This window comes from Manis pentadactyla, chromosome 7 (genome assembly GCF_030020395.1).
Source record: "Manis pentadactyla isolate mManPen7 chromosome 7, mManPen7.hap1, whole genome shotgun sequence".
Classification (NCBI taxonomy): domain Eukaryota; kingdom Metazoa; phylum Chordata; class Mammalia; order Pholidota; family Manidae; genus Manis; species Manis pentadactyla.
The window spans coordinates 31337014-31349224 of record NC_080025.1 but is presented as its reverse complement, the minus strand read 5'-3'; the positions used below and the strand labels follow the sequence as shown (position 1 = coordinate 31349224).

Below are 12211 nucleotides of genomic sequence, written 5' to 3'. Positions count from 1 at the left end.
CCTCTGCCACCAGCCACCCGCACTTCTCAGGATGCAGCACAAAACTATCTCGTGTAGTGATCCAACTGCTAGCTAGCTGAGGGCAGGGGCTGAGTCTGAGTCCTGCTTGTAGCCCAGAACCTATCTGATGTGTCCAGAGCAGGTGCTGAGCAAATGGTGATTGCAGGATAAATGGACGGAGGTGGGCGGGTGGATGAGGGACCGCAGTTCACCTCCTCCCTGCGGAAGGATGGTGAAACAGGAGGCTCACTGAGGGTGGCCAGTCCTGTGTGTGGGCTCTCCCAGCTGCTAGGCCCCGCAGCGGGCTGACGGAGGGCCCACAGTGACTAGCCTGCTGCTGCTCGAGGATCTGAGGAAGGCAGTACCTTGGTCACGCATGCCCGGGATGCGTCCTTTTCCAGAAGGGCCTGGGCTATCTCCACGTGGCCCTCTCGGGCTGCAGTGTGCAGGGGGGTGTGCCCAGCCGTGGTGGCCAGGTTGGGGTTGGCATTATTTTCTAGCAGGAGCTTCACCATGTTTGTGTGGCCAACCCGAGCTGCACAGTGAAGTGGAGTCTGGTCATCCTGGAACCCGAAGTGAAAAGGGAATACTAAGGTTACCTGGTGCAACAAAGAAGGTGTGGCCCAGAGAGGTTGAGTGACTTTCTCAAGGTCACACAACTGATAAGATAAAGAGCTGGGGTTCAAATTAACCAACATACTCCCTCTTATTTAATCTTTAGAACGACCCTTCTAGTTAGTTGTTATTTCTACTTAGTTGCCCAAAGGCTCAGCCTTCCCATCTGTAAAATGGAAATAATATCTACCTCTCAGGGCTGTGGTTAGGATCAAGCAGACTGCATGTAAAATGCACACAGAGCGTATGGCATGGGACAGGGCCTCCCTAAGTCGCATTTGCTATTACTGTCTCCCCAGTCATGTCTGAGTGAGTGTTTGTCTTTCTGTTTGAGCTTCAACTTTTCTCCATGCCAGGGGTCATGGGAGATCAGTTGCTGGAAAGGAGAGATGACTTTTTCACCCCACCCGTTTGCCTATTCAGGGAGTGAGGTCTCCAGGCTCCTGGGCCCAGCTGCGGCCCCCAAGCACGTGGTCCAAACATAAACCACAGGCCTAACCCGAGACAGAGCTCTGTCCCCTGAGGGGCAGGAAATCCGGATCTTGCCCACAGCTGCTCAGCTTGCAAACTCAGTAGCCAATCTTACTCTTCACTCACCCAATTCTTCCCACAAGGGGGAATCTTCCATTCTTAGATCTAGTGATTCCTAATTGATTTGCACTGGCAATGCTTTCCCCAAAAAGTTGCTTCTCTTCTTACACCATGACTGTAACCACCAGGAAATCTTTCAGCCCAAAAGTACTGAAAGCCAGCCAGGCTCCCTGGGCTTTCTTTATTCTAAAGGAACATGGCTCAGACACAAACACATCCCTGAGCTGTTCAGAACCCCCCTGCAAAGCACAGTTTGGGCATTTAGTGGCTCTGACATGGCACTGACGAGGAATGTGCGCCACTGGCTTTGCATCTGGGCCTCTAATGAGGATGGATTTCTCCTCACTGCGCTTGGACTGCTGACATCTCCGGATCCCTCCCACCTCTAGAACTCACCTTGGCCTTGGCATTGACTTTGGCTTTGTTTTGGAGCAAATATTTGGCCACTTCTGTGTGCCCAGCTCTGGCTGCCATGTGGAGCGGGGTCTCCACTTTCTGTAAAGATGAAATTACAGAAGTGTCAATGCATGCTGTGTTTACAAAGGGACACACACTGTGCTCCAAAGGGCCAGCCTGGAGTGACCTGGCGGGATTTTGTCCAAGAGGTGGAGTTGTGCCAGCAGGCAGCTCCTTTAGCCTTTAGCCTCCTGATGCCCAGAGTGTGTGTGTGTGTATTCGAGATATACTTAAAGGTAAACCCTGCAGCTAATGAATGCTAAAAAATGTAAATGTATGCCCAGATAACAGTTAGAGAATTTCCTGAATTATCTTCAGAAATAAAACCCCCAAGACTTACAGGTATGTGGCAGGTCTAACTGGGAAAGGGTCAGTATATATGGATTTCCCCCCAAACGGGAGCCACTCCTATTCTGAGAACGCTGGCTCTGTCTGCAGAGAGGGCATCTGGGCATCCCTAGCTCAGCCCCGCTCTGAGCTCTCAGTGGGAGGACAGAGCCCAGCAGGGCCCTCCTGTAGGCTCACCACGTTGGAGACGTTGGGCGACGCCCCCCGTTGCAGGAGGTTCTTCACGATGGGCAGGTGCCCCATGAATGCGGCCACGTGGAGAGGGGTCAGGCCGGACTGGAATACAAGAGAGGAATGAGAGAGGTGCCTCCCCCGCGCCCCCGAAGGAGGGAGGCAGGTGTGGCTCGTGCTTTCTTGCCTCTGGAGGCTCCAGAATGGTTTTCCAAGTAAAAGGAGTTAAACGAGATGGGTTTGTGCCCAGGAAAATGGCTGGAGGAACAAAGTGACTGCAGGGTGATTTTGCCCACTTTGACAACTCAAAAAGTTGCATCTGATCGTGCACAGCTCCCTGAAGATTCCCTCGTCTGAGGCACCCTGACTTATTCCTTAGAGGAGTCTAGACTTGCACACACACATGCACCTCTGCAGCCACACATAGCTACAAAGAACAACTCGCAAGGCGACTGCAGGAGGGCCCTGGGCAAGGACATCCTCCACCTGTGGACTCTCTTACCTCGGTGACAGCGTCGATGGAGGCGCCCGTCTTCAGCAGCAGCTCCATGACCCGGATGTGGTTCTTCTTGCAGGCAATGTGTAAGGGGGTAAAGCCGTTCTGCAGCCCCGCACAAAGGGAAACAGACAAGCAGGGGCTTACACATCAGCCCAAGGAACCCCCAGACCACTGTGCTGATTAAAAGGCAGCCTCTGCTCCAGCCTTTCAATGATTCCCATGGACCACACTGTTACTGTGAATCACCTAAGAGGTGGCTCTTTAGGCATCAGGCTTTTAAAAAAATGTAATAATGTTTTTGGGTGCATGAAAAGAGCCTGCACAAAAAAACGAAAATTTCTTTACAGGGAAATTTACAAAAGGAATGGTTTTGGGAAGCCAAGCTGTTTCCCTGAAACTGATGATCATTTTGAGTGAAATGGATTTCTGTATAACAGCTCTGCTCTGGGGGGACACACAAGAATGTCAATGCCACAAGGGCAGGGATATTACTTTTTATCTGTTTTTTTTTTTTTTTGAGCTTTACCCCCTAGGGAAGTGGTTCTCAAAGTTTTGGGGTGGGGGGCTTCCACCTCCTCCCCAGGGACATTTGTCAATGTCTGAAGATGTCTATGATTGTCACAGACAGGAGAGGAATGTTGTTAGTGCCCAGTGGGCAGAGGCCAGGCTGCTGCTAAACATCCGTGAGTGCACAGGAGGCTCCCATCGGTGCACAGGGGTCCCCCCATCGGTGCACAGGGGGCCCTTCATCAGTACTCAGGAGGCCCCCCACCAGTGCACAGGAGGCTCCCATCGGTGCACAAGAGGCCCCCCATCAGTGCACAGGAAACCCCTCATCAGTACCGAGGAGGCTCCCATCAGTGCACAGGAGGCCCCCCATCAGTGTCCAGGAGGCTCCCATCAGTGCACAGGAGGGTCCCTATCAAAGAATATCAGACCTGATATGTCAAGAGTGCTGAGCTTGAGAAGCCCCGACTATCCCAGGACAGCACCTGGCATGTGGTCTGTGCTCAATGAAAGCTTTCTGAATAAATGAATGAGCGTCCTTGTTGTGTCTGGAGACTAGCCTGCCTTCTGAACTCTCCTCCTCTGGGAATGGGCAGAAAGGAGACTGTGGTCACGGGTGTGCTCCGTGCAGGAGCCGGCCCCACCAGACCCCTTGAACTGCCTGGGAGCCCTGGCCTGGCGGAAGAATGAAGGGAACCACTGTCCCAGGGGGATGTGCTTTAGCCCTGAACTCATCTCCACAGAATATCATGAAAACTAAGCCCCTCAGCAGAGGAAGGATGCTCAGCTCAGACCAGTTCACTCGCCCCCAGAGCAGATCAAAATGCCAGGCAGTTTCTAAGAAATCACTGTCCTTCAGCTCCGGGCCCGGCTCAGGTGCAGTACCACCCCCGACCCACATCATATCAGGAATACTGCTTCTCAAGTCAGGTCTCTGGGGCCCAAACCCAGCCCTGACCTCAGCCTGTTCCCAGGGGCTGGGCTGTCAGGTGCAGGAGGCAACACCCAGCCTGGGGTAGGGAGGCGTGTGCGGGTCGCCATCCGCCCTGGGCTGCCAGGCCTCCCGGGCTTCAGCAGGCCCAGCCACCTTCCAGGCCCCAGACTGAGGTGCAGTCCAGGCCCTAGTGGGTGCCCTTCCCACGAGGCCCAGCCACGCAGTTCCGGCCCCTTGCCCCTCTGGAACCTTCTCCAGTAGCCTTCCACTCACCAGGGCCCTGGCGTTTGGTTTGGCCCCTTTATCCAACAGGACCTTGGCCACCCTGTGATGGCCGCAGTGGGCTGCCACGTGGAGTGGGGTCAGGTGGTCCAGGGTGATGTCATCTATCTCTGCATTGTATTGCAATAGAAGTCGGACACAGTCGAGGTGGTCTCCCTGAGCCGCCATGTGAATTGGGGACAAGCCATTCTGGGTGAAGAGGAAAAAAGAAGCAATTACAAAGGAAGTGAACACAGAAATTCAGGCTAAAGATTCCAACCTCACTTCCTTCTTCGACCCCACACAATGCATGGTGCACATGGCTCCTTCTGGTTCGCTGATGCTGGTCCTGACTACACACATTCTGCTTTCCACCTGGCCAGATCCTCCAAGCCAGCTCCAGCAGGTCCACCTCTTCCATGGAGCCTTCCCTGACCACCCTAGACTTCACTGGGCTTTTCTTGTCTGTGCTGCTCACTTGGATCTCATTCATGTATGTGCTGAAGAGTATTCATAATTCACTTTCCAGTGTGGGTATCTTATCTCCTTGCTTGTACACTCCCTAAGATCAGTGTCCCTGCCTAATATCTCTTATATTCCCCATGCATGCATGTAACACACACAGTCGTCCTTAATTAATATGTGGTTCTGAATGAATGAATGAATGAATGATGACAAAATGGAACTTGGACCTAAATCCCTCTGTTCTCTGCCCCTTTAAATTTGCCCCTTAAAGAAATTTGTTACAGATTCTTACTGTTGCTAAGATGATAATTTATTTGAAAAAAATTAAAGACAGAGGGGTCTCATTCACTCATTTATTCAGACATTAATTCAACAAATATTTACTGATTAATGTGCATCAGATATGGGTTAAGGTCCAGGGAAACAGAGAACAGACATCAACCCTGGCCTAAGGAAGTTTATAGATTAGTAGGTAGCAGAGGTGTTAAGATATATTGTTACCAGCCAGTATGCCTATATCCTGGAAAGCAGGATCAAGGCTCAGAGGTACAGAGGACTGTAGAGTCATGAGGAGGGAGGACACGAGGGAGAGGAGGCTCCCAGGAGGAGGTGATCCCTGAGCTAGGACTGGGTCAGGAAGACAGAAGCAGAAGTCTCCCAGTGAAGGGAGCAGCAGCATCCCAGGTTAGTGACCACTCACCACGATTAAGCAAGGCCATACCGTATTCCCGACCGAACGCTGGAAGTTTTTGGTAAAGCATTTTGTAACTATCCTTTTAAGCCCCTTTCTAACCACCTAGATAACATAAAATTATTACTAACTTAGGAACGCTTTTATAAGTTTAAATATGGTGCCTCAGTGGAAAACGTAGAGAACTTCCTGATCTAATAGCATAGTTGGTAGTAACAATTCCACCTTCACTTCTGGGAGGATTTCACTTTTATAATGTACTTTCCAAGACATCTTCTCATGTGGTCACCCCGACAAGGCTAGGAGAGAGGAGTAGAACCCTCCAGATAAGGAAACTGAGGCACAGAGAGAGTAAGGGACATGCTCAAGATCACACAGGAAATCAGCTGCGGACAGAGGATTAAGTGAGAAACTAAGTCATTTAGCAGAGGACGCCTGCCCCCAGCACACACACGGACACACACCAGCTCAGGGCCATGAATCATGACCCAAATTACAGAGAGCTCTTGGTGCCCTCTCATGGTGATTTGTTGGGGAATAAATTGGATTGCATGGTTACAGACTGTGCTACAATCTTAAGACAGAGAACCGCTCACAGACAAGCTCTGAGTGGCCGCACATAGGCCTGGTTTCTGCCCTGCCTGCTTCTGACACATCTTTTAATTCACCCCAAAGAACGGCAGTGGCCCTGGCGGAGGTATAGGAGGCACCACGAGGTCTACGGCGACAGCCACTGGGGGACACAAGGCCCCACATTAGAACTGAAGGACGGGCCTTTGCTCTGGCCCCAGTGGGCCTCTCAGAGGAACTGCTGTTTCCTTTTGAACTTCGCTCCAGACTGGCCTAGGCTCTGAGGACTTCTCAGAGTGCTTAGCGCCCACCTGCTCTGGAGCCAGGATAAAAGAGACAAGATCTTTCTAACGCTCTGGGAGGCAAAAGACAGCCTGCGGGTCAAATCCGGCCGGCACCTGTGTTTACAAAGGGAGCTTTGCCCGAACAGGGCCACTAGTGTGCATGTTACCCATGGCTGCTTTCTCACTCCACTAGCAGAGTTGAATTGCTGCAACAGAGACCATGGCCTGCAAAGCCTAAAAATATTTACTACCTGGCCCTTTCAACAAAAAGGTTGGCGGCCCTGTCACTGAGTGACAGGCATTGAGGTAAAGGTCACACACTGGCTCAGTTAGTAAGGCCAGTCTCTGTTTATCAGAAATGGGATCTGGTCCAGGCTGGCCTGACTTGGAACCCTGTCGACAAGACGCTGCTCACACTGGGAACACGCACCTTGGTTTTGGCTTGGATGGGGGCCCCGTGGTCCAGCAAGATCTCTGAGATTCGCACGTGGCCATTCCGAGCTGCACAGTGGAGAGGTGTCAATTCATCCTTTAAAAGACAGAGTCAAAAAGAGAGGGCCCCAGAGGCACCTATCAGAGGCCGTGGGAGGGATGACTGCCCCAGGTGTCATTCCAGCCACAGGGGCTTCAATGCTGCCTCGGACCGCGGCAGCTGCTCCAGAGGCTGGAGGCCCACCACCTCAGGCGAGGCTCCGGAAGGCAGAGCTCCCTCCCCTGGCCCTGCCACGGAGCTCGCTGGCACCCACCTTGGTCCTTGTTTCTATCTGAGCCCCGCGGTCCAGCAGGAGCCGCACCATGATCACGTTGCCCCTGCGGGAGGCGATGTGCAGTGGCGTGATGCCATTCTGGAGGGGAGGACAGGGACTCGTCAGGATGAGGCATCTTGGAGGCAGCTGCTCTGCTCCCCCTGCCCCGTATTCCCCGCCCGAGCCCCACAACGGCAGCACTGCAGGCACACACATCGAGCCTACTGCTAGGACCCTCCGTGCTCCCGCCAGCTTTCACAACCCTAAGGACGCCAGACCACCACGGTCAGTCATAGCGGCTGGCACGCCCATGGTTCCCAGAGCCAACATAAGGGACCGGAGGAGAGCCAGCCACCTGCCCGTGGGCTTCCCACCTCTCGAACGGGTGGATGAAAACTGAGGGCAGGTGTGCAGAAGCCCACGGCAGGAGCCCTCACAGACACAGGCCGCCACCCACAGGCACCGTGCAGGACGGAGGAAGTCCGGGCGCCATGGAGACAGAAGGGGCGCCTGGGTCCAGGGCCTGCCAGAGGGCCTCACCTGCGGCGTGAAGTTGACGTTGGCCCCCCTGTTGAGGAGCAGCTGGGCCACGTTGAGGTTCTCGTAGTGAGCTGCGATGTGGAGCGGGGTGAATCCCGTCTAGGGCACAACAGAGGGGGAGAGCTCGTCACGTGCCATTACTGTCATTTCTATCTCAGAGTCAGCCGGGGGCTCTGAAAAGGCTGGGGGCGGGGCCAGAGGACCCTATACATAAAGCAGATTTTGACGATGAGAACCTTTGCTGCAGGGGCCGAGAGGTGCTTTGCAGCAAGAGATATTCAGATGCTAGATGCTACCTTTGAGGGACCCACATTCCCTCGGCCACAGGCACAAACCAGGGTGAGGATTACCTCCAGCTCTGCGGGGCCCATTCATTTCGAATGGTTACTTATGAAGAGGTTTTTACTTCATGAATGAAAAGTGTTATGGGTCCATGACCCTAATTCCAGGGATTGCTTTTGCCCCTACAACGGAATGACCCTGCTGGCTGGTCGGCAGCTGTCCTCTGACCCCAGAGTGAGTCCACTGGCGGCATCATGCTGCCCCCCAACCTCAGACCATGCCTGATCCAGTCAACATTCACCAGAAAAAACCCAGGGCCCACTGGGGACAGGGGACAATGTATATAACTCAGTGCAAATCCATTCCCCAGATATGAGAAGTGATGAGGAGCCTGAACCTATAGACAGTGGATCACCAGTGCCTCAGACGTCAGTCTTCCAGCAGGTCAGCTGTCCGGGCACCCGAGGGAGCCCTCCACATTGTCATCTCTGGGTGTGGGGACACCTCTGTCACCCCACTAGGGGGCAGCCAGGAGAAGAGAGAGGGATGAAGTTCCAGAACACCTCCTGCTGCCATTCCAAAGCTTCACTCTGGATGGAGACCCACCTGCCCAGCCTGGACACTTTCCTGGATGACCTGGAGAAGCCAGAACTTTTCCTGCTCCAGGCCGAGCACATTTTTCTCAGCGTCACTGGGGGATTAAAGTGGGGCTGTCTACCGGGGTCCCGTGTGTCACGGGTGGGAATCTGAAGGCACTGCAGGAGCTATGCTTGGTGTCCACGGCTGACACCCTGTCTGGTCTGGGTTTGCTCTTGCAGAAGTTGTTGGGAATTGAGGATGTCTCTGCAGCCCATAGGTCTCAGGGGCGCAGGCCCAGGGATTCTCCCGGCCCCCCGCCTGGCTGCCCTCACCTTGGAAAGCACGTCTGGGTTGGGGTCGTTCTGCAGAAGCACGGCCGCCGTCCGGGTGTCATCGTTGCGGGCCGCTATGTGCAGGGCAGGCAGGCGCACCTTCCCTTTCGTCCCGTAGTTGATGAGGTGTGCCACCACGTTCTCGTGGCCCTGCTGCAGAGCCACAGCCAGGGGAGTGAAGCCGTCCTGTGAGGACAAGGGGAGAGATGGACTTGCTCTGGGCCTATCTGACCCCGTGCTGCCCTCAAGGCAGGTCGCAGGCTTTCACACCTCAGGGCTCAGCCTGAATGACCTTCCTCCACTTCAAAGCCTTCTTCATCCCTCAAGCTCAGCTTCAATGCCACCTCCTCCCGGAAGCCTTTCTTGGTCCCACTTTCTTTCTCTACAATCTCACAGAGCCTACAATAATTTTTCTTTAACATGTCTTAGATTTTCCTTTCTATCTTGTTCCCAGTCTTACTGAGTGCTATAAGGGCTTTCATATTACCCTCTTACCCCATCTACAGGTGCCAGGTCACTGCCTGGAGCAAGGCAGACAGCCATGCATTTATTCAATTCACGGACATTATTGAACACCAACCAAATGCTAGAAACTGCGCCAGGTACTGAGGATTGGGTTGTGAGCTATGTTAATAATCCCATCAGTTGGTGTACTGAGGGGCACAGGACCCCATGAATGGGCAAAGCAGAATGAAATCGAAGTCCTCTAATCATTGAGTCTCACAATGTTAATGGGCAAGAGATGTCTTGGCTCTAACTAGTCCAACTTCATCATTTCATCAATGACAAAACCCAGGATCAGAGCTACAGTGACTTGCCAAGGGTGGCCAGGGGGTTCACAGCAAGAGCCTTTCTCACTAAGGTTCAAGGCAGACTTGTCAACCACACACACACACGCCCGCTCTCCAGGCCAGCCTTCAGTTTTGGTTAATGTGAGAAGGATGCGCTAGATGCTGATGTCATTTCTCTGAGTGTGTCTGCATACTCCTCGAGACCCGTGACTTGGTCTGTTACTCCCAGGCACAGCCCGACCGCCCCCAGGATCAGTGCAGCGATGTGAAGGTCAAGGGCACTCAATGACACTTCACACTGATCACAACACATCCCAGGAATGCATGTCCCCCAGCAACATCCCATATCTAGACACTCCCAGTGGTGAGGCCACTTTCCCAAGGTACTCACCTCTGTGGCCACATTCTGATTAGCTCCGTTTTCCAGTAAAAACTTAACCACTTCCAAGTGATTCTCCTGTGCTGCCATGTACAGGGGTGTAAAGCCTTTCTGTAACCCAAGATAAAAAGCCATTAAAATCCCTCATTAGTGGGAGAGGCTACAACAGGTGCAAAATCCTCTAAACTTGAGGGTAACTCCCCCTTCATCCTGATGTCACCCAACTCAGCTGAGCAGCTTATGACAGGAGGTCCTGTGGGGGCGATGCTGCTTGAGGAAGCCTGTTTCTGCCCCTCACCAGCATCATCAGCTTTTATTTGCACATACGTACCCCCCTTCTATTTTCACTCCCTTCTCCCCCATGTCTTCCCATGCCCATACATAGTTTCTCTCCCCAGAAGAGCCCTAAGTAAATGGGCTTGGTGGGTTTCTTGAACGGAGGTGGGGTCCACCATGACCACCCACATTGTGCTTAGAATGTGCAGTAAAAGCATGAAAAGGTAGTAAAGGACTCCTTCGTCATTGCTGGGAGACACACTGCTCGTGAACCCAGACTCGGCTGCGCAGCGTGTGCATGCCCACAGGAGCCGGTGTGCTTGCTGTGCAGCAGAAACACAGGAGAAGCAGCCCAGCTCAGGGGGACCCATCACCTGTGACTGGGCGTTGACATTGGCACCATAGTTGACGAGCTCCCGGACCACCTCATCCTGGCCAGCGAGCGCAGCTATGTGCAGAGCGGTGTTCCCTTTCTGAAACACAGGGGAAGGAGGAACAGGGGAGGGTTCCCGGTGGGCCTGTGTAGTGCCTGTCAAAGGGTGCTGGCTGGTGGTGGGGCAGTGGGTTTCTTTATGGCCAAAAGGGATAGGTGCCTGTATGATGCTCCTGCCTCATACATCTTGAAATAGTCCTGAAAGCCCAATGATGGAAATTATTCTGTTTCCTAGGAAAAAAATAATGCTAAAGGATAAAAAACCCAACTTGTCAGCACCTGGAAATGGGCTGTGTGCGGACATAGTGGCCTGTCATAGGCAGACAGACAGTCTGCCTTCCTTGGGACACACCCCGCAAGGCTCACCAGGCAAGCTGGCTCTGGACATGCAGCTCCTCTCGACCTGTGACTGCAGGGCAGTGCGGAGCCCATGAGGCCGGGGCATTCGGGAGGAGGCGGTGGGCAGCTTCTGTGGGCTCAGCACCCTGCTACTGTCATGGGAACACCCAGGGGCCACAGGGGATGGAAGGGATGAGAACGAGTAAAGCATCAAATAGAAAAAGAAAGGAGAGAGATATGAACAAGGGTTGTGGGGTGATAAATGAGCTATATAATGTCTGCAGGGAAAAGAACAAAAATAGGAAAGTAATGGGGGAAAATAAATAGAATAAAATTTGGCAAAGGAAAATACAAATAAAGAATACTTGAAATATTAATAAGTACAATATAATGAGCTAGGGGCCACCAAAGAAGAGAGAAGAGCCAGGAGAAGAAACACTAGAAGAAAATGAAGTCTATGGTTGTTGTAAAGTAAAACTTTCTAAAAGCTAAGATCCAGTAACAGAGACATGAAACCAGGCAGGTTCTGAGAAGGTGGGTGGAAAGGTCAGGTTTTCTCATCTGGATTCATTCTGAATATTTAACAACTCCTAGCTGGGGTTCAGTCCCAGCAGGCTTTTCCTGCTGCAGGACGCCAACCTTCCTGCCAGGCTCCTTCCTGCCTCCAGGACGTCCTGGGGCTGGAACATCGGCACATCCTCTTTGGGACCCGCTGGCACCTCGGCTCAGGGAGAGGTGGGCCATTCAGGCCCCGCTTGGCAACTTCTTTTAAGTACGATGGGTGGGAGAAAACAGGACCACAGCTGGGCCTATCTGTCCCTGTGCTACTTATGGAGCGAAGATCTCAAACCACCTCATTTTCTCTGGTTCAGACAGTATGTACGTAGTTTTTAACTAAACTCCATAAACACTTGTGAGTCTACCTCAGCAGCCCAAGCCCTGACAGACAAGACCTCAAACCCAGTCCATGCGTGGAGGCACCTGTCACCTGGCAGAAAAGCACCCTCCCCCAGGGGGAGCTGAGCCGCATGGGACCAAGCTCCATTGGCCACCCAGCCACTGCTGCCCCGAGCACCCCACTGAAGGTGGCCTGGGGGCTGCAAGGGGCTCAGGCCTTTGCTC

The 12211-nt window shown here is 53.0% G+C and overlaps 1 protein-coding gene across 8 annotated transcripts in view; it reads right to left on the bottom strand.

Annotated features, from left to right (window-relative positions):
• ANK1 (ankyrin 1) overlaps positions 1-12211 on the bottom strand; it is a 203314-nt gene that overhangs the window by 64917 nt on the left and 126186 nt on the right. For all 8 annotated transcript variants that reach the window (XM_057505220.1, XM_057505221.1, XM_057505216.1 and 5 more), the window contains exons 4-14: positions 10692-10790; positions 10054-10152; positions 8872-9057; positions 7679-7777; positions 7139-7237; positions 6823-6921; positions 4395-4592; positions 2684-2782; positions 2188-2286; positions 1603-1701; positions 366-563 (exon numbers count right to left, since the gene is read on the bottom strand). In XM_057505220.1, the coding sequence (XP_057361203.1) occupies positions 366-563; positions 1603-1701; positions 2188-2286; positions 2684-2782; positions 4395-4592; positions 6823-6921; positions 7139-7237; positions 7679-7777; positions 8872-9057; positions 10054-10152; positions 10692-10790 (1374 nt within the window). The remainder of the gene's footprint in view (positions 1-365; positions 564-1602; positions 1702-2187; positions 2287-2683; positions 2783-4394; positions 4593-6822; positions 6922-7138; positions 7238-7678; positions 7778-8871; positions 9058-10053; positions 10153-10691; positions 10791-12211) is intronic.